At 41.3% G+C, this 25,356-nt stretch overlaps 1 protein-coding gene and 1 long non-coding RNA gene across 4 annotated transcripts in view; one reads left to right on the plus strand and one right to left on the minus strand.

Annotated features, from left to right (window-relative positions):
• Window positions 1–3,772: 3,772 nt before the first annotated feature.
• On the minus strand, window positions 3,773–23,727 carry samsn1b (SAM domain, SH3 domain and nuclear localisation signals 1b). Of its 3 annotated transcripts, XM_071338661.1 has the most exons (16): window positions 23,626–23,727; window positions 21,133–21,291; window positions 20,659–20,705; window positions 19,280–19,323; window positions 18,901–18,981; window positions 18,235–18,332; window positions 16,926–16,988; window positions 15,405–15,525; window positions 14,780–15,189; window positions 12,692–12,772; window positions 8,564–8,698; window positions 7,437–7,572; window positions 6,651–6,808; window positions 6,281–6,487; window positions 5,872–6,022; window positions 3,773–4,748 (listed from the first exon to the last, which is right to left on the minus strand). In XM_071338661.1, exons 1-16 carry the CDS (start codon window positions 23,647–23,649, stop codon window positions 4,561–4,563), a joined length of 2,103 nt encoding a protein of 700 aa, XP_071194762.1. In that variant the 5' UTR covers window positions 23,650–23,727; the 3' UTR covers window positions 3,773–4,560. The 3 variants fall into 3 exon arrangements, with proteins under 3 accessions (XP_071194762.1, XP_071194763.1, XP_071194764.1); XM_071338662.1 differs by lacking the exons at window positions 14,780–15,189; window positions 15,405–15,525; window positions 16,926–16,988; ... (4 more) ...; window positions 21,133–21,291; window positions 23,626–23,727 and adding an exon at window positions 14,029–14,254; XM_071338663.1 differs by lacking the exons at window positions 12,692–12,772; window positions 14,780–15,189; window positions 15,405–15,525; ... (5 more) ...; window positions 21,133–21,291; window positions 23,626–23,727 and adding an exon at window positions 14,029–14,254.
• Window positions 14,305–25,356, plus strand: part of LOC139537413 (uncharacterized) — a 38,789-nt gene continuing 27,737 nt past the window's right edge. Inside the window, exons 1-3 of the long non-coding RNA XR_011667526.1 lie at window positions 14,305–14,405; window positions 15,664–15,964; window positions 18,267–18,359. This is a non-coding gene — a long non-coding RNA (uncharacterized lncRNA). The remainder of the gene's footprint in view (window positions 14,406–15,663; window positions 15,965–18,266; window positions 18,360–25,356) is intronic.

The following is a 25,356-nucleotide window of genomic DNA, read 5'->3' on the forward strand; positions in this document are numbered from 1 at the left end:
TGGCGGATGGTCTCCGGAGGCATCTCCTCCCAGACCTGGACTAAAGCATCCGCCAACTCCTGGACAGTCTGTGGTGCAACGTGGCGTTGGTGGATGGAGCGAGACATGATGTCCCAGATGTGCTCAATTGGATTCAGGTCTGGGGAACGGGCGGGCCAGTCCATAGCATCAATGCCTTCCTCTTGCAGGAACTCCTGACACACTCCAGCCACATGAGGTCTAGCATTGTCTTGCATTAGGAGGAACCCAGGGCCAACCGCACTAGCATATGGTCTCACAAGGGGTCTGAGGATCTCATCTCGGTACCTAATGGCAGTCAGGCTACCTCTGGTGAGCACATGGAGGGCTGTGCGGCCCCCCAAAGAAATGCCACCCCACACCATGACTGACCCACCGCCAAACCGGTCATGCTGGAGGATGTTGCAGGCAGCAGAACGTTCTCCACGGCGTCTCCAGACTCTGTCACGTCTGTCACATGTGCTCAGTGTGAACCTGCTTTCATCTGTGAAGAGCACAGGGCGCCAGTGGCGAATTTGCCAATCTTGGTGTTCTCTGGCAAATGCCAAACGTCCTGCACGGTGTTGGGCTGTAAGCACAACCCCCACCTGTGGACGTCGGGCCCTCATACCACCCTCATGGAGTCTGTTTCTGACCGTTTGAGCAGACACATGCACATTTGTGGCCTGCTGGAGGTCATTTTGCAGGGCTCTGGCAGTGCTCCACCTGCTCCTCCTTGCACAAAGGCGGAGGTAGCGGTCCTGCTGCTGGGTTGTTGCCCTCCTACGGCCTCCTCCATGTCTCCTGATGTACTGGCCTGTCTCCTGGTAGCGCCTCCATGCTCTGGACACTACGCTGACAGACACAGCAAACCTTCTTGCCACAGCTCGCATTGATGTGCCATCCTGGATGAGCTGCACTACCTGAGCCACTTGTGTGGGTTGTAGACTCCGTCTCATGCTACCACTAGAGTGAAAGCACCGCCAGCATTCAAAAGTGACCAAAACATCATCCAGGAAGCATAGGAACTGAGAAGTGGTCTGTGGTCACCACCTGCAGAACCACTCATTTATTGGGGGTGTCTTGCTAATTGCCTATAATTTCCACCTTTTGTCTATTCCATTTGCACAACAGCATGTGAAATGTATTGTCAATCAGTGTTGCTTCCTAAGTGGACAGTTTGATTTCACAGAAGTGTGATTGACTTGGAGTTACATTGTGTTGTTTAAGTGTTCCCTTTATTTTTTTGAGCAGTGTAGTATGCTATTATAAGACTGAATTCACTCTCATGATAAGTAGTGTGTGTCCTCTCCTATCGATGTGTGAAGGACATTTTGCATCATTGGGAATGTACACTGTTCTTGCATTGTGGTTATACAGGTATGCACATGAAGGGCATTCAATAGTCAACATAGTCCATGTTGCAATCATATTTTCTCTGCCTATTCTGTCATGCCATGATTGGTTTGCTTTAGGTTGAAGTTATTATATCCTTATCTCTTCACGTGGCTGCCTTTTTGTAAAGTAGTTTCTAGGTATGTTACAATAAGAGTCTGTTGCAGGGGCAGTGTGTTTCAGTACTTATATTGTTATATGACACAACTCCTATAAATAGTATTTCAGGAACAGTACCAGTCAAAAGTTTGGACACACCTACAGTACTCATTCCAGGTTTTTTCTTTATTTTTACTATTTTCTACATTGTAGAATAATCAAAACTATTAAATAACACATGGAATCATGTAGTAACCAAAAAAGTGTTAAACAGATCAAATATATTTTACATTTGAGATTCTTCAAAGTAGCCACCCTTTTCCTTGACAGCTTTGCACACTCTTGGCATTCTCTCAACCAGCTTCATGAGGTAGTCAATTGGAATGCATTTCAATGAACAGGTGTGCCTGGTTAAAAGTTAATTTGTGGAATTTCTTTACTTCTTAATGCATTTCAGCCAATCAGTTGTGTTGTGACAAGGTAGGTGTGGTATATGGATGATAGCCCTATTTGGTAAAAGACCACGTCCATATTATGCCAAGAACAGCTCAAATAAGCAAAGAGAAATGACAATCCATTATTACTTTAAGACATGAAGGTCAGTCAATACGGAAAATTTCAAGAACTTTGTAGGTTTCTTCAAGTGCAGTCTCAAAAACCATTAAGCGCTATGATGACTGGCTCCCATGAGGACCTTTGCTGCAGAGGATAAGTTCATTAGAGTTACCAGCCTCAGAAATTGCAGACCAAATAAGTGCTTCACAGATTTAAAGTAACAGACACATCTCAACATCAACTGTTCAGAGGAGACTGCGTGAAATAGGCCTTCATGGTCGAATTTCTGCAAACAAACCACTACTAAAGGACACCAAAAAGAAGAAGAGACTTGCTCTGTCTTTGTGAGACGCAAAGTAGGTGAACGGATAATCTCCGCATGTGTGGTTCCCACCGTAAAGCATGGAGGAGGAGGTGTGATGGTGCTTTGCTGGTGACAATGTCAATGATTTATTTAGAATTCAAGGCACACTTAACCAGCATGGCGACCACAGCATTCTGAAGCGATACGCCATCCCATCTGGTTTGCGCTTAGTGGGACTATCATTTGTTTTTCAACTGGACAATGACCCAACACACATCCAGGCTGTGTAAGGGATATTTGACCAAGAAGGAGAGTGATGGAGTGCTGCATCAGATGATCTGGCCTCCACAATCCCCCGACCTCAATCCAATTGAGATGGTTTGGGAAGAGTTGGACGGCAGAGTGAAAGAAAAGTGCTCAGCATATGTGGGAACTCCTTCAAGACTGTTGGAAAAGCATTCCAGGTGAAGCTGGTTGAGAGAATGCCAAGCGTGTGCAAAGCTGTCATCAAGGCAAAAGGTGGCTACTTTGAAGAATCTATAATATAAAATATATGTTTATTTGTTTAAAACTTTTTGGATTACTACATGTTTCCATATGTGTTATTTCATAGTTTTGATGTCTTCACTATTATACTACAATGTAGAAAATAGTAAAAATAAATAAAACCTCTTGAATGAGTAGGTGTGTCAGAACTTTTGACTTGAACTATATGTGGATCATATGTGGAAATAAAGCAATAGATGTGTCCCTTTATCTTGGGGAAACACGACCGTGTAGTTGTACATCATATACTATGGATATTTTGGATTTTATTTTTACCTTTTATTTTTACCATGTGCAAATGTACTTACTGTAATTTTTAAAGTGTTTCTAGTCGAGTTTAAACCCCATAATTGTGTGAGTTGGCAAAACAAGTATATTTTTAAATTGCAGTGTTTCACAGATCTGTTCCTTAAAAGAGTCATGATTGTGCTATTATAAACGTTTCTCCATCCATTATAAATGGCACACTGCTAACAACAGAATGGTCAAATCTGTTCAGTTTAGGATTATACATTTAGGAATAAATAGGCCTGTGTTGGATTAGGCCCAATCCAGGATATATGGTGTTTACTGAGAGATTTGGACAACACTTCCACCATGTGGACTCCTGCTCTGAAGTAAGGGTGGAGTGATGTACCGCTCAGATTTCCATCTGAAATCAGCGACTTGCTTAAATAAAGAATGTAAATGTATCCAGTGTGCTTATTTCATGCCTATGGAAATGTTAATATATTACTGTATTATGAAGAATTTTTACCAACCAATTGTAGGCCTATATTGCCATACCTCTGCTGGTTGTTCTTCCTGATGAAAATTCAGAAGAAAAACAATGTATCCCCTTGTGCCATTCTCACCAGAAATGATTTAACAGCTGCAGAAAATTATAATACTTTATTTTTGGAAAAATATTGCATTTCATAGTCGTTTCATTGGTACATTGGTAAAACAATTGCTAGAATGAAGGAGAGCTTTCAAAAAACTGTCAGTAAGCTGCTAACTCTCAAATCACTTTAACAAAATGTTCAATAATACCATAAATCTGAGATACAGTAGAAAAATGCTTTAGACCCTCATTTAATATCTCCCTCTTCCACATGCACCTCTGAAAATGTACTGTACACCCACACACAGTAATGTTGACATTATGCTAAAAACAAAGCCTAGCCTACTGCAATGATTTCACAGGTCCAATGACAGGATGACTCACGAGACTTGAGGAATAACTGTAAAGGCTTGGGATACATCATCAACAATTACAAACCAGCACCCAAGCCAACTCAGGAAATGCCTGGTCTGCCTTTGGTGTACAGTAGATAACCACTGGGCACAGACCTCAGTTCAACATCTAGTTTTGATTTACATTTGGTTGAGTTGTCAACTAATGTGAATTTAACGTTAAAATCAACATTGTCATTGGATTTAGGTTAGAAGTTGATTCACTGTCATCACAGATTTTTTGGGTTGAAATTATGTGCAAATAGTGGGTTAATGCATAACAACTGCAATGCCAGCCACATAGGCTACTGATACTGAATGCAGTATGAAAGCAAAGAGGAGTGCTCTTGTCCTACGTAAAGGGTCTATCGCATGAGACAATTATTGCATGGATCCACATCGATAGTTTTTCTGAAAGACCCTTAGGAGTGTCTATCTGCTGGTGGCAGTTAGGTCTGAGCCATGGGAGAATGATGGTGCAGTGCTGGCACGTGGATGTCTGTCTCTTCCTTGCTGTTGTCTGAGCAGTCAGAAGGCATGTAGCAGCCAGAGTCTCTGGGGCAGTTCAGGTCGGCTTTAATACTCTCAGTTGGGGACTTGGCTTCCTTGTTTAACTCTCCCTCCTTCTGACCATCACCTGGAATAGAACAGACATGGGGGCTTAGAGAGCTTATTGTGGTCTATTTAAATGTTATGTCCACAAATCTGATATGCTCCCACAATATCAGAGTTGCAGAAAAAACTGTTTTCATTGTTTCCTTTTTCTCTCAAGCACTGAAATATTATGCCTATTGTAGCTGGTATGTTTCAATATTTATGTAGGCTGTTGAATCTCTGAGTCCGAGACCTTGTTACTTTTGGTTACTGCAGCTAAAAGTGAAGTTCAAAAGATCCAAAGCGTTTGCATAAGATTGAAAAACAAGATATATGGGCTAGTGCAACACCCAAACCACAGTGGCTTCTGAAAATGACATTTCCTGTTAGTAGCTTGTCTTGTCTTGCATCCCTCAATGTTATGTTTCTTGACTACCACTCAGCCTTTCCTTTCATGTCCTTCTAGCAACTGACTCTTAAGGTATTAGCAGTGTAATACATCTTCTTTATCTAGCTATGGCCAGGACAAGATGGCTGATATCCTGTTATTAACACACACTGTGAGATGCACTCAATTAATGTTGTATTCTGAAGTTCACTTCTTGCCGTGATATTACTTTGTTATAATAGACAGTTTGCCAATTTAGCAGTATTGTTAATGGTTTTAAACTGTGATTGGTAACTGTTGTGAGCTGTTTGCTGTAACTGTCCTGAATTGTTTATTGTAACTCTTTTGAACCGTGTGTGGTAACTGTCCTGAATGATTGGTTGTGACTGTGTTGAATTATGTGTGGTAACTGTCCTGTTGTGTTCTCTGCTGTAAGTGGTGGTTATCCAGTTATCATTAGCCTTTTTATCTGTGTCCCTGATACCACTGCCCTGATACAGCACTTCCTCCGCTGACGGTATACCCTTCCTTATCCGCTTGACATCTAAAACCAGACCTTTGGCAATCTAAATACAGTACATATGCTTAGAGGGAATTATGATCTCCTCCACACCTACTGTTTTTGTCAGAACTAGCAGCTCTGGAGTGCCTCACCTAAGAGTTTGGATTGTTATTGGTTTAAATTGGCAATGTTGATGCCAGAAGGCCCAGGTGTTGTCTTGAGTGCCTTTGCATCCCACCTGGAAATCAAAGTAGGGAAAAGACTGCCCTGACTCACTTTGGGGTTCTTGGAGGCACTCGACGGCAGCCATCAGACGATGTCTGTGTTCAGAATCAGTCACATTGAGTTCCACCAGATGCTGCTCCTTCAGCTCCCTCAGGTCATCTACTGTCTGGTACCCATTAAGGAGCAGGGAGGAGGCATACTCCTACAACACAGAGAAACAATACCAATCGGTAAGCAAGCCATCATGTTACAACAAAAACATCTCAATCCTGTCTGTCATCACTGTGTTGACATCAGAAATGTATGGTTCTCTAAAGATGCAATTTATAGTTTTTTTAAAAGAATGCAGGAAACAAGTTTGTTTGAGAACGATTGTTTGTGACAGCAGGTTTGAGGAGAGAGACAGAGAAGAGAGTGAGAGAGAGAGACAGTGAGAGAGCGAGAGAGAGAGTCAGTTTACCTCCAAATTGAGGCGCTCTAGGAGTTCCTGTAGCGTTTTGGGCCGGGGTCTCCTGCTCCTCCTGTGTGTCATCTTCTGAGGCGGTTCAGGAACCTTCTCTACTATGAGGTCTACGTAGATGAACTTAAAGTTCCCCACCTTGTTGTTCAGCATGCCTGTCCATATCCCCATAGGAGGTTTGCTGATGATCTCAATCACATCCCCTACCTGAAAGAAGAAATTGGCATTTTACTTGAGCAATGCAATGTATTAGGTCTACACAAGCTACTTTGCAAGACATTGGCTCTATCTCAACTGCTTAAAAATCCACGAGGATGTGCTGAAGGACAGGTTTGACAATTCAGTCAGGTGGTTCAGTCAGGTAGGTTACCTTAAGTTTGAGTGATTCAGTGTCGTAGGGACTGGGGACAAAGTCAGTGTGGACCCGGGCTCTGCCACAGAACTGGCCTGTGTAGGACAGAGGCAGCTCCTCATCCAGCCTCAGACTGTCTCTGTTACTGGAGCCGTCTGACCCACTGGTAACCCCACCTAGGGCGCAGCACAGTTGGATTGGTAGGAGACAGACATCATGTTAGCTTCACAACAACCTTTACAAACACAGGGCCGAATGTGTTACGGTGAGCATTGTGGGTGTTGTCATACATCATGCTATATAGTGAGGTAGTTTTTTTACTCCTTAATGCGATGTCTATTCATGAGGGTTGATGCCACAGGAGGTTGGTGGCACCTTAATTGTGGAGGACAGGCCTGTGGTAATAGCTGGAGCGGAATTAGGGGAATGGTATCAAATCCATTAAACACATGGTTGTCAGTTGTTTGATGCCATTCCATTCGCACCGTTCCGGCCATTATTATGAGCCGTCCTCCCCTCAGCAGCCTCCTATGATTGATGCTGGTCTAACAGTAGTCTACTTAACAATTATAATATTAAGTTACAGTATGATGGTTATGGCGGTGAATTAAATATTGACAGTTTAGAATTTTGACTGTGATTATGTTTGTCAGGCATCCTTTGTTGGGTAAATCAAGGTCCAACAACATGCCTTAGCAGATGAGACTACACACTTGATTTTTATCAACTGCAGAGTAAACTAAAATTGCATTAGTAAAGAGAGTGAACTTGTTGAATCCAGTAAGATGTTGGCTGTGTGCTTACTGGAGGAGCTTTGTCCACTATTGAGACTGTAGAGGCTTTCCAGAGAGTGACTGGACTTTCTGTGTCCTTTTGGAAATGAATGGACGCCGTAAACAACATCCCCTTCTCCTTCTTCATCTCTCTCCGTCTCGTCGCACTACCAGTAAAAAAACAACAGAACAGGTCATGTTTTTTTATTTTCTTTGCCCTCCTTTTCTCTTTATGCCGTCACTCCCCATCTCATCTCTTCTCACAGCATGGCGGTTGAGGAGGAAGGAAAGGAGAAAGCTAAACTAATCAGAGGGCCGGGTCGGGGCAGGGTTCTAAGATGTTCCGTGTGCCAAAACGGCTCAGTATCCCAGGCAGTTTGTGCAAGAACACAGAGTAGCTTCTCTCCTCTCTCTCTGAGTCCTTAATCCACACAGAGCTGCCTTGCCATTTATAACTGAGACTTGACATAGGCAGGAGCTGTGTGTAATCCCCCTATACCTGCTCCATAGGCTCTGACTGTACCTCCCTCGTTCTCTTTGTGAGAGAAGGGTTGTGTCTTTTTAGCTTCACAAATTACTTGGTTACCAGGTGACGTGTTAATGAGTCTTTGTCCTGTACTGACCAGTGTTTGGACATGTTAGGCTAGGCTTTTAGTCCAGAGACCAACTTGTTCGTCATAATTTATAGTCCTCCTTTCTTTACTTCCTGATGAGCCATGCACTGTATTATTACTGTATTATATTACCACTCTATGATCACTGTATTATCATTCTGTACTATTCACTTCCAAGGTTCCTGTTCTGTTGGTTTTATATTGTTCATTTATGTGGACTTGGTCTTACTGTACATTTCCTACATATCAGCCTATACCTCTGCATTCAGACATCAACTTTCTTTTAGTTCAACTTTCATTTAATTCGTTTGGCTTTTATCAGAGGTCTGTGGCACACTGAATGTCAAAAAATACAGTTGAGGTTGGGGGGTTTGTCGGTTTTGTTTTCAATGTAAAGAAAAACTGTACAATGGTAATTGCAATGTAAAAATTTAAGTGCAATATTGAATAATTTTATTAATCTATTTAAACAAAATCAAACTAAAAAATAAAGAAAAGAAAACACAGTTGATCTGTTTGCCACAACGTGCTTCGTCTCACTCACCATATCCTCTGACAGGGCTTTAGCGTACTGCCTGCCCATCCTCTTCCTCATCGTCAGTGAGATGGCCTTCATCTTCTTGCCTATACCTCCTGATCTGATCTGGTCACCACTATTAACCTGCTCTCCCTCTGCAGACTGCACACATATCAACATACACTTGTTGTTACATAGTTGAAATGCTTAAACTACGATACAGCAACATCATTTTAAAAAGATGTCAGCCCTGCTGGCTTGAAACATGAATCAGTTTATTTTGGAAAAAGAAATAAAAATCTACTAATGTTGAAACAATTAGGGCTGGGACAATAACCGTACTGTGTAACAGCCAATTATGGATGAAGACCAATCAACCCCCCCCCCCACCCCCCAAAAAAAAGACGTCATAACCATTTGAAACCATTGTTTTTTTTGTGGAACAATCTGAAGACAGGACGGCCAGGCATTCATGCGGTTGAATCTGTTTCTGCGGTAACATGAACTCTTTACAATGTGATGAAACTTTGTTGCTCCTTGCTGACAAAAGCAAGGTGTTGTAGCAAACAAGTCTTTGGTTGCCTAGGCAAAGCCCCCTTCACTTCAGCAGCAGCACACATGGAAATAGAATGAATAGAACGGGATTGGAATTTGACTGGTAAACTCATGGTTACATTTGCAATGGCTGCCTGGTATTGTGATGCTATAATTTCCATGGTAATGTAAACTCAGCAAAAAAAGAAATGCCCCTTTTTCAGGACCCTGTCTCTCAAAGATAATTTGTAAAAATCCAAATAACTTCACAGATCTTCTTTGTAAAGGGTTTAAACACTGTTTCCGATTGTTCAATGAGCCATAAACAATTAATGAACATGCACCTGTGGAACGGTCGTTAAGACCAATTAAGGTCACAGTTATGAAAACTTAGGACACTAAAGAGGCCTTTCTGCTGACTCTGAAAAACACCAATAGAAAGATGCCCAAGGTCCCTGCTCATCTGCATGAATGTACCTTAGGCATGCTGCAAGGAGGCATGAGGACTGCAGATGTGGCAAAGGCAATAAATTGCAATGTTTCGTACTGTGAGACGCCTAAAAGAGCGCTACAGGGAGACAGGATGGACAGCTGATCGTCCTCGCAGTGGCAGACTATGTGTAACAACACCTGCACAGGATCGGGACATCCGAGCATCACACCTGCGGGACAGGTACATGATGGCAACAACAACTTCCCGAGTTACACCAGGAACGCACAATCCCTCCATCAGTGCTCAGACTGTCCGCAATAGGCTGAGAGAGGCTGGACTGAGGACTTGTAGGTCTGTTGTAAGGCAGGTCCTCACCAGACATCACCGGCAACAACGTCGCCTATGGGCACAAACCCACTGTCGCTGGACCAGACAAGACTGGTATAAAAGTGCTCTTCACTGACGAGTTGTGGTTTTGTCTCACCAGGGGTGATGGTCGGATTCGCATTTATCGTCGAAGGATTGAGCATTACACCGAGGCCTGTACTCTGGAGCGGGATCGATTGGGATGTGGAGGGTCCATCATGGTCTGGGGCGGTGTGTCACAGCATCATCGGACTGAGCTTGTTGTCATTGCAGGCAATCTCAATGCTGTGCGTTACAGGGAAGACATCCTCCTCCCTCATGTGGTACCCTTCCTGCAGGCTCATCCTGACATGACCCTCCAGCATGACAATGCCACCAGCCATACTGCTCGTTCTGTATGTGATTTCCTGCAAGACAGGAATGTCAGTGTTCTGCCATGGCCAGCAAAGAGCCCGGATCTCAATCCCATTGAGCACGTCTGGGACCTGTTGGATCGGAGGGTGAGGGCTAGGGCCATTCCCCCCCAGAGATGTCCGGGAACTTGCAGGTGCCTTGGTGGAAGAGTGGGGTAACATCTCACAGCAATAACTGGCAAATCTGGTGCAGTCCATGAGGAGGAGATGCACTGCAGTACTTAATGCAGCTGGTGGCCACACCAGATACTGACTGTTACTTTTGACCCCCCCCCCCCTTTTGTTCAGGGACACATTATTCAATTTCTGTTAGTCACATGTCTGTGGCACTTGTTCAGTTTATGTCTCAGTTGTTGAATCTTGTTATGTTCATTCAAATATTGACACATGTTAAATTAGCTGAAAATTAACGCAGTTGACAGTGAGAGGATGTTTCTTTTTTTGCTGAGTTTGGAATGTTCATTTAATTTATGTGGCTCATGCAATGGAATATATTTTTATTATACAACGGGTGGATCTAATCCTGGATGATGATTATTTAAAAAATCGCATTCCAGCCGGTGTTCATTCCACACATTACCACCCGCTAAAGCTATGACATTAAAATGCCTATTTACTCTGTCCCATCTCACTGCGCAATCCACTGTCTCATCAGTCCAGCCAGGCAATTCTCCACTATAAAAAGTATCTAGACATTATCTCCCATTTCTTTTAGACTAGCATTTGGTTTTCAACTGCGGAGATTTGTATTAACCTTGCTGTAAGTCTCTCCGACATTTGCAACATTGTTTACATTTTGAAATTCGATCTTCAGCAGTCCCATAGTAATGAAGGTGTAGGGAGTCGGGACGAGACAGACAGGCAGACAGCTTTTCTCAGCTAGTCGAACTCATGAATCAGCTGGCATCATTTTTATGGATATATAAAAATGAATGTCAATAGAAAACAGGTGAAACTAAATGTAATGCTGCTAGTTTGCAGTCTTTCCAGCTTAAGTTTGAAGTGATTGTGTTAGCTGTGTTGTTGGCTAGCTCCTCTGAACAGTGTCTTGACGAGAGAGCACATTTTCTATGCAGGCGAAATCGCGCATTATTAGCTCATTGTTATGGCTGTATCCAAATAAATGTCACTAGAAAACAGCTTAAACAAACACAAATGCAGCTACTTTGCTGTTATTCTGACTGCACTGTTTGACGTGACTGTAAGTTAGCCGTAGTTGGCTAGCTAGCAAGAAAGGCATAAGAACGTTGCCAGCCAGTGTGGCAATGGAACATTTAGAAAGAACGACTGGGTCGCGTCCATAGATACAGAACAAAAAGACTTAACTACTCTGTCAACCGAACCAATAGAACGAACGACCAGTCGGATTGGGTATCAACCTTAGATTTATGTCAGGACTATATCTTGTGGGAGGATGAAATAGTATGAATAAATTCATCAAAATAATGTTTTTTATGAAAATATGTGAATCATTATTTGAATATGTTGTTATAACTCATTGTATAAAAGTGATTATGCCCTCGAAGCCGGTGTTTGATGGATATATTGGCACGGTTTGCATTATCACCTAAGTAATGTCAGTTGAGTTTAATCAAAAAAATTACTGCACATATTGATGGGTACACTTCCTGCTATTACTTACTGCTTTGCTCCTATGGGCAGAGATACTTAGAAAGGAGAAGATATGAATCCCAGTGGCCAATAAATGGAACCACGTATAAACGCCCCACCCAGCAGACTGTCGACCAATAGCGTTCATGTTGTGGATATGAGTCGAGAAACCTGCCTATTTTCCTCGAAAGTACGTAATGTCACGATTTCAAAGCTGTACGATATTACAGAGAACAAGTTAATTATCTCACATCTCGGAAAAGATTCGTAATGTTGTACTTCTTGTTCAAGTAATTCATGCTAATGCTGTTTTTTGAGTTTAGCGTCCAATTGACTCCCATTCTTGAAGGAGTGATCTCCTTGTCCCATAATCACCCATAATGCACCGCGTTGCCCATTGTCGACACATGGGAAACGTACACAATGGGTGTTAATAGGATTCGAGTGAGATTCCCCTCTTCTCAAAATGATCTCTGCTATGGGTACGCTTGCAATGGCCGCCAGTCCACACAGTATGCCATCATTGATTTTAATGGGGACTACCGTTCTAGTCATTCTATTTCTATGGCAGCACATGCGGTCATGAGCCGAGGAGAGGAGAGGAGAAAATTTATTTTTTCATTTTTTTTGCTATTCAAACGGCTATAACGGTGACCACGGTCATTTGGCTGACAAATAACCGTAATCCAAAATTCCATGCCGTCACATCCCTAGAAACAATTAAGAAAGTTTACAGTGTTACTTATAAGGAATTACTTGTTGAAGTAGCCGACAAAATCAGACAGATGCTTCACGTACCAAAGCACCTCCATTTTCCTCTGGCTTCACTGGGGCTGGTTGGTGTCTGAGTGAGTCAAATCGGCCAAAACTGGTGGAGCGCTGGGTGAGATGAGAGATTAACTTTACAGATTAAAACGTGTTTGGGATGGTAACAGCAGGACACATGTTGTCTGTCTGTCGTGTTTATGTTGAACTCAAAGCAGCACAATACAAACAAGTAACGTCTGTAGTAGGCCTATACCTTGTAAACCATACATCTAATCTGGCTGTTCCTCTGGTCATGTATTTACATAGTACTGTCTGTATTACCACCAGGCTCCATTATGGCATTTTATGAGATTTCTCCTAATCTTTTTTGTGCTTATTGTGTCATGTTGCATTTGACTAAGATTGGATGTGATGATATAACTGCAGGTTCAGTTTGAACTCTACAGATGTATTTTCTAAAGCTGCCAAACCAAACCTTGTCATTGTAGTATTGTTGTTTTGTACTACTACTACTATTGATATCATGAATATTATGAGTACTTCTGTATGGTAATGGATGAGTACTGAGTGGTGTTCAGCTTCACTACAGCTGAGGTTTGTATCAGTTATGGTCGGCTGTTTGCCATAAAGTGATGTAATGTAAATCTCTTATACTAAATCCAATGTAATACATTGAATATTATAGTATTTCATGTCATTCTTGTGCTACAATTTTGTGTGTGTGTTGTATTCCTGTTATATAATAGCGTTATTGTTATGGATTTTATTATTCTAGTACATCCTGCTGTTCGCCCTTAAACCTGTCATCTGCTCATATGCACTATGCTAATTGAAAGATAATAATCTGCATAAACGTCATAAAAAATGTGACTGTGTGAAAAGCAATGGTCCGTTGTTCACTGGCGGCCCATTAGATTAGTTTTAGTGGTCATTCTGAGGCTCTCATCCAACATCTGTTACATTAAACCCTGGCGCGTGGCCCCGCAATGATCATCTGACCGTTAGTGAACCGTGAACCTTGGCTGGCTGCAGTCACTGTCACCTACTGGGGAAAGCTAATGATTTCTAACAGAAATAATGGTCAAATAGTAAGAGCAACAAATGCTAGTATTGCTTTTATAATGAACTCAAACTTTTGAGTGAATCTTCATTTTCAATATCCTGAGTTACCGCTGTAATACAGCCTAATGTTTGGCAAATATGCTTTAGAACTTTTCCTTTTATTTTAAATTACAACAAGTACTTTAAGTTAAAAAATGTTTAAACAAAATGCCCAGCCATATAAAATGTTGTTTTTTGTTATTACAGCAGCAAATCGAAAAGCACATTTTACACAAAAAAAAAAAAAGACTTTTAAATCATCTCACCTTTGGTTTTGTCTTGCTCTTTGTGTCTTTGTTTGAGACATTTGACGGTTTCCTCTGAAGCATAGTGCTGAATCTGAATAACTGCTGGTCAGTTTTTTTGTTGTTGATAAAAAACAACTGTGCTGTTGCTTATTTGACCAATCATCATATCAACAACCTACTGTACTGCAACAGTTCTGCAGAGCAGCTACATTTCCTCTACGGCAGCCAGGATGTGACTATATCTACACAGTCTGTTTATCTGTGATGAAAGACATGCATGTGTTGTACTTTTAGGTGGGAGGTGGAAAGTCTGGTCAACAAGCTACAGACACTGAATAATCCTCAGTGCACCCAGAAAGCCTCATTGATGACTGCTGGATTGGGGTTGTAATAATGTGAGTAATTCGTTTTTTGCCATAACTGCAATTTTTTAAGGTTGAAATACTTTTCAGACTATGTCACAAACTGTTGTCTTCATAGTTTTTTTGATAGTTCACTGTAACCAGAAAAATTACTTATGAGGAAGTGGCCAAGCGACTGGTGAGCACAGGAAGGGGTGAATTACCACAAAGCCTGTATATTGCAGTTTCCGTTCTATTACCTTAATAAGCTTGTTTATTGTTAAATGAATACCAAATAGAGATTTGCCTGTGTAGGGGGAAGTGTGCCCTACAAAGCAATCATTTCTCAGGAAACACCAGTCCCACAGCTTCCCACAATACCTCTGTCAGACCTGTATGTAAGCTCCTTTAAGTGAACCGTATCTTACCGTGGATTCTGAGATGTCCAGATCTGTGATCGAGCGGATGACCCGTTGGTGTGAGAACACTGGCGGCGTCTGTTTGCTGTCCAGTTCCTGGACCAGACTCTCAAAGCGGTCCCAAGCTGTTGCTCGGGGCAGGGTGAAGTCAAAGCCATAGTTCCGGGGCTCGCCTGGGGGCCGGTGGCAGGTGTGGTAGGGGACATCCCAGGGTGGAGGGAATTGTGTGAGGCCCCAGTGGTGGTCGTGAACCCCAGTGCTCCAAGGTCCTTCCACAGCTTTCCCATTGGTCTCCTTAGTCTGCTGCTTCTGTGGCGATGGTGGGTCAGCCTTCGAGGACTTCTTCTCTGTCTTCTTCCCCAGCCCGATGCAGGTGATGACGGGACTGTCGTTACTGAACACAGAGTCTGCCAAGTGACCTGGACAAGAAGAGAAATAAAGGGCTTTTTAGTCCTATTCATTCATAGATACATAATTTATTCTATAAAGAACAATAAAATCATCAGCTTTCAATTGTTAATGAGAGTTGCCCCTATTATTCTAGGGTTTTGTTTTCATAGGATTTGTTGTGTATCAAGCAGGCAGGCAGCTCTGTCTTTGAATTTGGAGCCAAGGTGCATCCATTAGAACTCACAATTGCTGTCAGTCTTTCCATCATCTAGTCCCATCTGGCTTCCCTTCTTCACTTTCACTAGCCTCTGGAACCTCTTCAGCTTTCCCTTAGATTCAGCCATGTCAGCCTCCGCATCCCCAGTCTGCAGTAGAATAATATGGGTAGGGTAGGCTATCAGTGTCCATAATATCAGTGTGCATTATGTAATGCCTAGTACTCTCAAGTTGTCAAGTGAAAACTTCACATGCCATGTTTTCGTCTTGTTTTTATTTGTCTTTAGTTTTGCACTGGTTATAGAGTCAGCAAGAAGATTAAAGTGGAGGAGTGTCTGTGATATGGCCGCCGCCACAGACACACACCTGACGTCTTCTACCCTCAGTTCACAGCCTACCTCTTCCTCACCCCAACCACCCTGACAAACCTGGCCAGCAGAGCAGTAGGTCTAACTGTACCACATGGTGCCTTCCCAGTCACCTGAGGACGTTGGTTGATCTATTAGTTGTAATTCAACTGGCGGGATGAAGGATGAGGGAATGGATGGACCGGGACATTTTTAAACCTCACCAAAATAAAATGCAAAGGTACATTTCACTCGATAATAATAAAAAAAATGTAACCTTTATTTAACTAGGCAAGTCAGTTAAGAACACATTTTTATTTACAATGACGGCCTACACCGGCCAAACCCTGACGACGCTGGGCCAATTGTGCGCAACCCAATGGGACTCCCAATCACAGCCGGTTGTGATACAGCCTGGATTCGAACCAGGGTGTCTGTAGTGACGCCTCTAGCACTGAGATGCAATGCCTTATACCGCTGCGCCACTCGGGAGCCCAATAAATACATATATGCCAGCACCAGCAACGGTTTTTGTGCCAAAATCTCAAATAGATAGAACCATATAAACGGACACAACATGTAATAACCCATGTGTGCTCACTTTCCCCTTGCCGGTTTGCTGGGTATACTATATGTAGAGAAAGAAGCACAGAGAGAGCTTGCTACATCCTTTCTGGTCTCACAAACAAACATAAAGGCACATGTCTTGACACACACAAAGATCCGCATTCCACATCCAGACAAACATACTAACACACAGACCGATCCGCGTCTCACATCCAGACAAACACACTAACACAGAGAGACCGATCCGCGTCTCACATCCAGACAAACACACTAACACAGAGAGACCGATCCGCGTGCAGCTCAGGGGCCATGTGGGTGAGGGATTACCATTTCCATGCTCTGCCATCTGCACTGCATTACTAATAATTATCACTGTGCTGCTAAAGTGATTGCTGCCTGCTTGTCCCACAGGAGATTGTGCTAATGCCATAGTGCATTGTTCTTCTCTCCAATCGACAATTACTGTGTCGTCTATTATAGCATACGGTCAGTATTTAGCACTGCATGAAACAAGAGAATATTTCTTGTATTTCTTGTGTATATCTTTCAGATAAATGCTGAAAATGTATTAAGGTACACCATCAGTTTCAATGGGCATGAGGTCTCTGGCTGCCCCTGCTGACAATAACACTCACCATGTTATGCTGATGGCTGTCAGGGGGCTCATAGTTTGGGTTCCAGGCCTCGAAGTTCACCCCCTGCATAAACAAAATAACAATACAAGTTTAATGAGTTACTTATATCCTCAATGCTTTTAGTGAAAACCAGGGTTAGGCCTAATGTTCAACATAGCACTACATAAAAGGCAATTTATATATCATTCATTACGTTGGTAAATTCATCTAAATCAGACTTAATCATACTATTTCATGACTGTTCACAAATTTATCTCTATTCCCAAATGTATCTCAACTCACAATAGACCTACTGACTCCCAAACGTGACATGCATGTGTATTTCTATGTGTGATCACTGAACATTTTGGCGGGATGAAGGAACCAGACACATGCAAACAAACGTGGAGCTCTCCAAATAAAATTGGAAATTGACAGAAAAGTCTTAAATGAAATGAAATATTCCAAAACGTATTTCTCACAAGTGTATCGTGATTTGTGAGCTCTGGAAACGGGTCAGCTCCAAGAATGATAATACATTCCGTGAATAATAATACATTATCCAAACACTATCTTTCTAGATTATTGAGAAATGGCGGGGATTAACGGTAAATTTAGCGGCAATCGCAGGAATTGATAAACAGATAATTCACCTTTTAATAAAACAATTAATGCACCCGAATTGGCGGGAGACAAAGAACACATTTGTGGTAAGAGGATAGGAGCCTAGGGTGGACTTCACCACAACCATTACCAAGTCCTTAAATATTTGCGGCTGTAGTAGGCCTAATGTAGACTACGGTGCTAATTATCGAGGGACTGTAGATTGCTTTCTCTGTATTTCAAGATGACCCAAAATGTTTACACAACCAAAAAGCTCTGTGTCAGGGGAATTCATTAGTAAAATGATTGAGCATTTCAATCAGGAAGTGATTATATCTCAAACAGAAAGTGAAAAACAACGTTTTACAGATTTATGTGTGATTGGGATGGCGTTAGAGGGGAGAATTTAGAAAAAGCCTGTCGGAAATTCAATATGTGACTTTTACCTAGAGATTATTGCATGTGTACCCAATATCCTACACTGATGAAATGAGCAAGGCCAGGTGATTTGAGCTCACCTGTTTGGGTAAATTAAGCTAATGCTGCTCATTTCAGGGGAAAAGTGTTTATCTAGTTGCCTTTGTCATTTGAAAAGTGAAGTCCAATATCTCTAATCGAATTTGTGGTATCGTGCTAGTCTACAATTTATGTTTTGTCCAACAGTTGATGAGGATGATGATGTTGATGAGGATGATGATGATGATGATGATGATATGTATAGTATTACCTGAGTTGTGGGCTCTTTTTCTCTTCTTTCAGAGTTCAGCTGTTCCACTCTGTCCTCTACCGCCAGCACGCTTCCCTGACAAGGACCTTGACCCATCTCTGAGGAACCACAGGCAAGAATGCAAGGTTAGACCACTTCTTTGGTACTCAGTAGGTTGTTGTCAGTAACACACACACACACACACACACACACACACACACACACACACACACACACACACACACACACACACACACACACACACACACACACACACACACACACACACACACACCACAATCTTGACTTGTTTAGATGTAGATTTGCAGGTGTAGGGTTACCTACTGTAACTATGCCTCATGAACCAGAATCCAAAGGAAACTGTCTGGGCCATTTGTCTCAGCCTCAGTTCGTTTTTACAGCCAACAGACACCCTGTTTGCTCTCATTCAGCTGTCTCATTCAACATAATCCTTCTTCATAAAACACTGCGATAGGTTTTTTCCTTCCTCACTGACTTTGGAAAAGCATGGGGAGCATCAGTAGGTCTCTCTGTATCTGTCATCATTAACTAAATCCTACAAGTCTGTCTCACACACATAGTGTCTCTCTCGGGCCTTAGCAAGCATACCCTAAATGAAACATGGGGTTTATGTTCTTTGGCTGACATATGTTTCTGGCCGTTTACCTTCGCTGTGATTATTCTTGATGTGAACAAAATCTTGCTTCTCTCTGGGTGACTGCCAGTAGACATTAGTGTCTGTGTTATCTGCAATAGAGGGGTCAGGGGAAGAAAACAGAGGCCATTAAGGTCTCTATATTAGTGGCAGCAAGGCTAAGAGGGAGCCAAGTGAAATCAAATAGAGTACAGAAGCCAGTAGGTCTAGCACGGCCAAGTAGGTTACTAATACTGAGTGCAGCATTGTGTGCACACTATACAGCTCCAGATCAATTAGAGAGCAGGATCAAAGCAAAGTTAGTAAGAAGCCTGTGATTTTACGCTCACTCAAACACGTCTGAGTACGTCAAATGTATCAGTGTATTGCAATATTTTTTTTTGTACTAACCTATGGTTTCATTGTCCGATGTTGACGTTGTTGGTACATGTGATCTGAAATTACAAATTAAAATAAATTCCTGTCAATGTTGAGGTTGTCTCTACAAGTTGTCTCCAGCAGAGCATTCACTCAATACGCAGACATTTTGTCAGAATGTTGTTGTTTAACCATATTAGTTAAATGTCTCTAACGGGCATATTGTGACATATTATGGCTGGAACATAATATGTGACATATTATGGCTGGAACAGCACCTCAGGAGAAGTCTGGTGCTAGGGTTGCAATATGAACACATGAAACACACAATACTAACTGGATTTTATCTTTCAACAACAATGACGTGCTTGATAAGATTTGTCATAACACAACTGTTTGATTCACTCACAATCAAAAATTACACAAGTAATTTCCACAGTACAATTCTCCTTGCATGCAATAGCAATGTTTTGAACAGTTTGGGTCTGTGTCATTCTGTAAACCACTAGCCTAAATAAAATTCTGGGAAATCCAAATCCAAGGTACTGTATTTCCAACAACATTCTGTGAAATGTGGCTATAAATCACATCTTTTATCTTACGTTTTAGACTTACAGTAGGTGAATACATGCAATAAATGTAAATGAGAAAGAATATTATTTATCCCAACTCTTGTCCCAATTAATCTAATCCTAATACCACCCAACTCTCATGAAATTGCACCATAACACCTAATACACACCATTGATCTAATATCATAGTTAACACAACCACAGGCTAGCTATAGGCTCCATGTTTACACCTGTAAACATGTTTTATGTTCCACCTACGTTAGTAAATGGACTGGGCTTGCCAATTTGTTTGTGGATCTTTGGAGAGAAGTACATCTTTAAGAAAAGAGTTCCATCTTTAATTGTTTACTACAGTAAAATTAAGTGAAGGAGATCAGGTAGACTGCTTATAATTTGTCAAATATATAGAAAAAGACTTCAGCTTTCAGTGTGTAATTGCTTGAATTAACATTACAAATAAACATCTCTAGGAACCCCCTTGAACTTCAACCTCTATTGGGTCATTTAAAAAAAATCCAATCCTCGGTCAAACCAGACTATGAACTATGACCTTGTTCCGATATGAAAATTATGGAATAGGTGCCCTCTAATGGACTTGAGCAATGGACCAAGGTCCAAACAGACAGCTCCCTGGATGCTTAGAGAGTGAAGGCCACCATGAAAGGACAGGAACATTAACGGTGGACCTGCTGAGAACTCCTGATTAACTCATTATCTCCTGGAGGTGTACAGTAAGCAGCACGCCTTAGTATCCATTTCAGGGGTTAACTAAACCCCTCACTCTTTCTTTAACCAAAGCATTTATTGACTGACAGCTGTAAACAATGCAAACTTTCATACCTTCTCTTCTTCTTTTTCAAATGGGATTTGTGAGCCTCGGACAGCTCCTGGGAATAAAATAATTGTAACGTAACACTGCATTGAACTGGCACACATAATGTATTGCACAAGTAGGCCATCTCCAAATACCCTGATTAAATTTAGAGATTGATTTAGGATTACACAGAAAAGTTGGTCTTCAGGCACCCATCCAATGACCTGAAGTTTCAGCAGCAGATTGCAGTCACAGGTCACCAGCAATGTCTGACTGGTTTGTTATTGTTGGAGACTAACGTCAGTGTGTTGGAAGCTGTTGGCCTGATATGAGGTATGAGGTCTACTTTAGGTCCCGCTTTATCTGGATAGTCACCTATAGATTATCTATATATGCTCAATCTAGAAACTGCAACTGTGTTGATGTGCAACAATTTTCTAGGGTTAGGGAGTACATTAGTTAGTGTATTGATATTTAGTTAAATATTTGGTAGAACTCACTGTGGGTATACATGGATCTGAGCTTCTCCACTTAGTCCTGTCCCTCAGAGAAGGGCTGCTGTGTCGGCTGTTGTGTCGACTGGGAACTCTACAACTGTGTTCTTGGATGACTGGGTGTTTGTTGAGAGCAGGCTCATACAGGCTGTCTGTCGAGCCCTCCTAGACCAGAGGAAAGAGAGCAACATGATCAGGGACAGGAAAGACATAAAACAGTATAAACACATTGAATGCTGTGGTTTACAGCAGGGATTCTCAAACTTTTGGGAGTCGAGGACATCTTTTGTGATAGCAAATTCACCAGGGACACCCTAATAACTCGAGCCAAAGAAAATTAGCATACAAAGAGGTTTATTATGACTTCGGCAGTGCATGGCCGAACAAACCAAGTTTCGGTCCTTGGGAAGTAACATTTTAAAGTCCCACCTCTTTGCATCAGAGAGAGAATTTTGCAGAGAGATTTTTTGTTGTTTAAGCTTTAAAGATGATATCCTGCGATTCTACACATTTTGCCATGAAACAGGGAGATAATTTTGCCATTTTAAAGCTTAAATTACAGTGTATTTATGTAAAACAAAAAGTAAATTAAACTTTTTGGGGGAATACAAGAAGTATTAAGTTGAAAAATGTATAATGGAGTACTATGGATACCAATATCCCTGTGAGCCTCCCAGGCCCATGTTGCCCAGAGTTATGAAGATACATTATAGATGTATTGTATTGTATTGTATTGTATTACACCCTCTAAATTTATTCCACAGATCCCTTGGCCAGAATTCGTTATATCTGTTGTTAGTGATATTAATGTAAAAAAATTATAATGTTCATTATTTTATTTATTTTTATATTTTGTATATTTTGAGATCTGGCCGCAGACCCCCTGCAGTACCTCGGCGGACCCCAGTTTGAGAACCCCTGCTTTGTGTTCTCAATAGACTATTCCATAGGGTATTGTTTATATACTCAATCATCAAAATCCATGCTTTGCCAAGTTTCGTGACTTGTTACTGTGTTATATTGGTTGTCATAAGCATGAGGTGATGAAAGAAAACAGTCAAATCTTTAAGTTGCAGTGCCATACTTTTTCTTTCTGATCTTAACACACAAGCCATTTCACCAAGTTCACTGTCTAGTTGCAAGTTCTATAAGTGTTATTTGGATAGGAATGACATGCTGGATTCTTCCAATCGGGGAATGCGGCTAGCCAGGTCAGATTAGGAGACTTGATAAAATGCATCTGATTACAGTATGACACACAGTAAGACACGGTCCTTCTGACCTTTGACCCTTGAGTGGGTTTGAGCACTACTTTAGTACTATAATTTTTGTATTCATATTCGGGGTTGGTTAGTCTCGGAAACCCCTAAAGTCTGTTATGAATCCCTATGGTGTGCTAAACCAACCTAGTTACCTGTGTCTTAAATCCTACCTTGGGTTACAGTCAGACCTGCTGTAAAAGTCAAGTTCTGAAGTGTGTAGTGTACATAACATGCCAACAACAAATGAAGTAGCTGCATTGACACTTTACACAGTGAGCATGGGGGATTAAATGTTGACTCTGGGGTGATTACTTTGGCCTAATCCATGAATAGGACATGTTCCTCTCTACATAACCTGGTGATCCGTGATCTGTTCTATGAAGCTCCATGTCGACCACATTCACCCAGTAATCCCAAACAGGCTAAAAACATTTATGCAAAAAACATGAACTTTTTCTTATTTTTAAAGGTATTTTAAATTTTACATCTAATGTCCATTCTATAAAAAAATGTAATGCTTTTTTTCTTAAATGTGGGCTATTGTTACAGGTTGCTAACCAGTTTTGGGAGACTCATCCAGGATGTGTTTAGGGAAAATGGACTCTCTAACTGTGTCCTAACCACTTTCATAACCCCCCTATGTCAACAGTATTCAAAGAATACTATTTTAAACTTTTCTTCAAAGTTCAAGTTACATTACAAAGGAAATGTTAAATTCAAAGCATCATACTGTCGTCTTGCTTGACTCTTTGTCAACCTCTAAAAGTATGTATTTGAATAGAAACCTACTTTGTCAAAGATACATGGTATTTTAGGACCAATTAATAAAACATTTGCCGCTTCATCAATTCAGAACATTGAATCCTCCTATTAAAATGATCTGTCAGCTCTAAAACCCGACGTGACAAACAACTACAATACACAAATGTCTTTAGATAACTTTCTAAAGCATAGTACAAGTGAAAGCTGAATCTCCTTTATGTCTCCTTCTGAGAGAGTCTCTGTGCTACCTATCCTTTCCCTGACTGACCAATCTGCCAGATTATGAGAGGGACTGGACAGGGAACGCAGAGACAAGACAGTCTGTCCTGGCGATGTGGTCAATTACATTTTAATTCATTCAATTCAGGAAGTAAACATCCGCAACCCTGTCTGAGATGTAGAGTTTTTGAGACACCAAAAAAAATATTAAAAATACAAGAAAGAGAAGGTTCATTAAAGCAAGCGTGTGTCTTACCAGAGAGAAGCAGAATAGGTTCATATTTCAGATGCTGTGCCTCCCTCCACCTATGGCCACAGACAATGGAAAACAGTAGAGACAAGCTGACTGCTAGGGACTCCAGGACACACAAACACACACATGCACACACACACCCACAAACACACACCCCTATATACACATGCCCAAACACACAGCTCCGCAGGCTGTCTACAGCCCTGCGGCTTAGTACCAGTTTAAAATCCCTCTCATAATCCAATAGAAGCAGTGAACCATTACTGTCCAAGACAACCCTCACAAACAGGCCAGGCCGGCCACCCATAATCACACTCTCAGCAGGCAGGCGCTGGCTCAGGCTGGCTAACTGCACACAACAAACAGTGCTACAGCTCACGTTGCTTTTGTTATGGGATGTTTTTGTCATTACTGGGATTTAGACGTGATGGGGTTGTGATCTTTTAGTCAGGCTTTAGTGATATATGTGATATAAGTGTTAAGATGGTTACTTTTGCCAATTAATTTTTTTTTAATATTCCTGAGTGAACACTTAGCAAAGGTATTTTATTCATAAATTATATTTGACAATTTATAGAAAAAACAACAGTATTTACATTTGTTGCAATATTATACCCTTCTTGAGGGCACAAAACATTTAAATAATCAAGAAAATATTTTCCCCACCCAAACATTGCAGGCCTGTTCATTTTTTTTTACATTTTAAGTTAATTGGTATGTGTTTGCGACTGGGCAAACCCAGATATTAAATCCATCTTTTGTATAATCTCTTATAAACCCTGATGTTAATTCTTCATGTTTAGATTTCAGTTGTTCAATAGTTATAGTGGACAATGTTAGCAGACACACGCAGCAGACATGTCATGCACTACACTGAATATAAAACGAAACAACAACATAAAAGACTAAAAGCATAAGATATGATACCACCATTTGCAATCCACTCAGATAAACTGTCCACATCTTTCTTAAACAAATCCCGTCAATCTCTAAATACAATTGTCAGCATTAAAGTGATATTATTTCTCCATTCCAAGGACAGATATGACACATATCTGTTTTCAATCACTAGGCTATATGGCTCATTTACTCTAAGCAGAGGTTCCGTAGAGGATTGCCCTCAGAAAAATAACATTATTCTTATTATTATTGATGTGAGGCGCAGGGTTAATCCTCTGTGAATCCTTCCTCTCCCTGTCCTCTACTGTACTTCTGCTCCATCACTAACAACTTCAGCACATTTCTCTATTCCTGGGCAAATGTGTGTTGAATTTCTGGTCTGCATCCCTCCTATTCTCTTGTCCACATCTGCCTCAAGTCACTGTCTTCTCAGGCAAGGGAATGGGTGTACAGTATATGTTGTCAGACCTATTTGAACCCAGATCTGTCTGCTGTATTTGTTTACAGGACATCTACTCTGGCCATCACTCACCCCTTTGTCTTTAATCCAGACATTAACACCATTTTTCATCTGGCTATGACAGGGTCACTGCAACAGAATTAGGTCTGAAATATTTAAAACAACATGTCTTGCTGTCAGCACTGATAACACATACACTGAGTGTAAAAAACATTAAGAACACCTGCTATTTCCTTGACATAGGCTGACCAGGTGAATCCAGGTGAAAGCTATGATCCCTTATTGATGTCACTTGTTAAATGTGCTTCAATCAGTATAGATGAAGGGGAAGAGATGGGTTAAAGAAGGATTTTTAAGCCTTGAGACAATTGAGA

The sequence above is a fragment of the Salvelinus alpinus genome, chromosome 13, assembly GCF_045679555.1.
Source record: "Salvelinus alpinus chromosome 13, SLU_Salpinus.1, whole genome shotgun sequence".
Taxonomy (NCBI): domain Eukaryota; kingdom Metazoa; phylum Chordata; class Actinopteri; order Salmoniformes; family Salmonidae; genus Salvelinus; species Salvelinus alpinus.

Bases quoted from the DNA above. Each gene is read 5' to 3' on its own strand.
- samsn1b (XM_071338661.1), bottom strand. From the start codon at position 23,649: ATGAACCTATTCTGCTTCTCTCTG. The intron at 19,324-20,658 runs GTATGAAAGTTT...TTGTAATTTCAG, and splicing joins TTGAAAAAGAAGAAGAGAAG to ATCACATGTACCAACAACGT. The intron at 18,333-18,900 runs GTAAACGGCCAG...GTGGTTCCTCAG, and splicing joins CAAGAATAATCACAGCGAAG to AGATGGGTCAAGGTCCTTGT.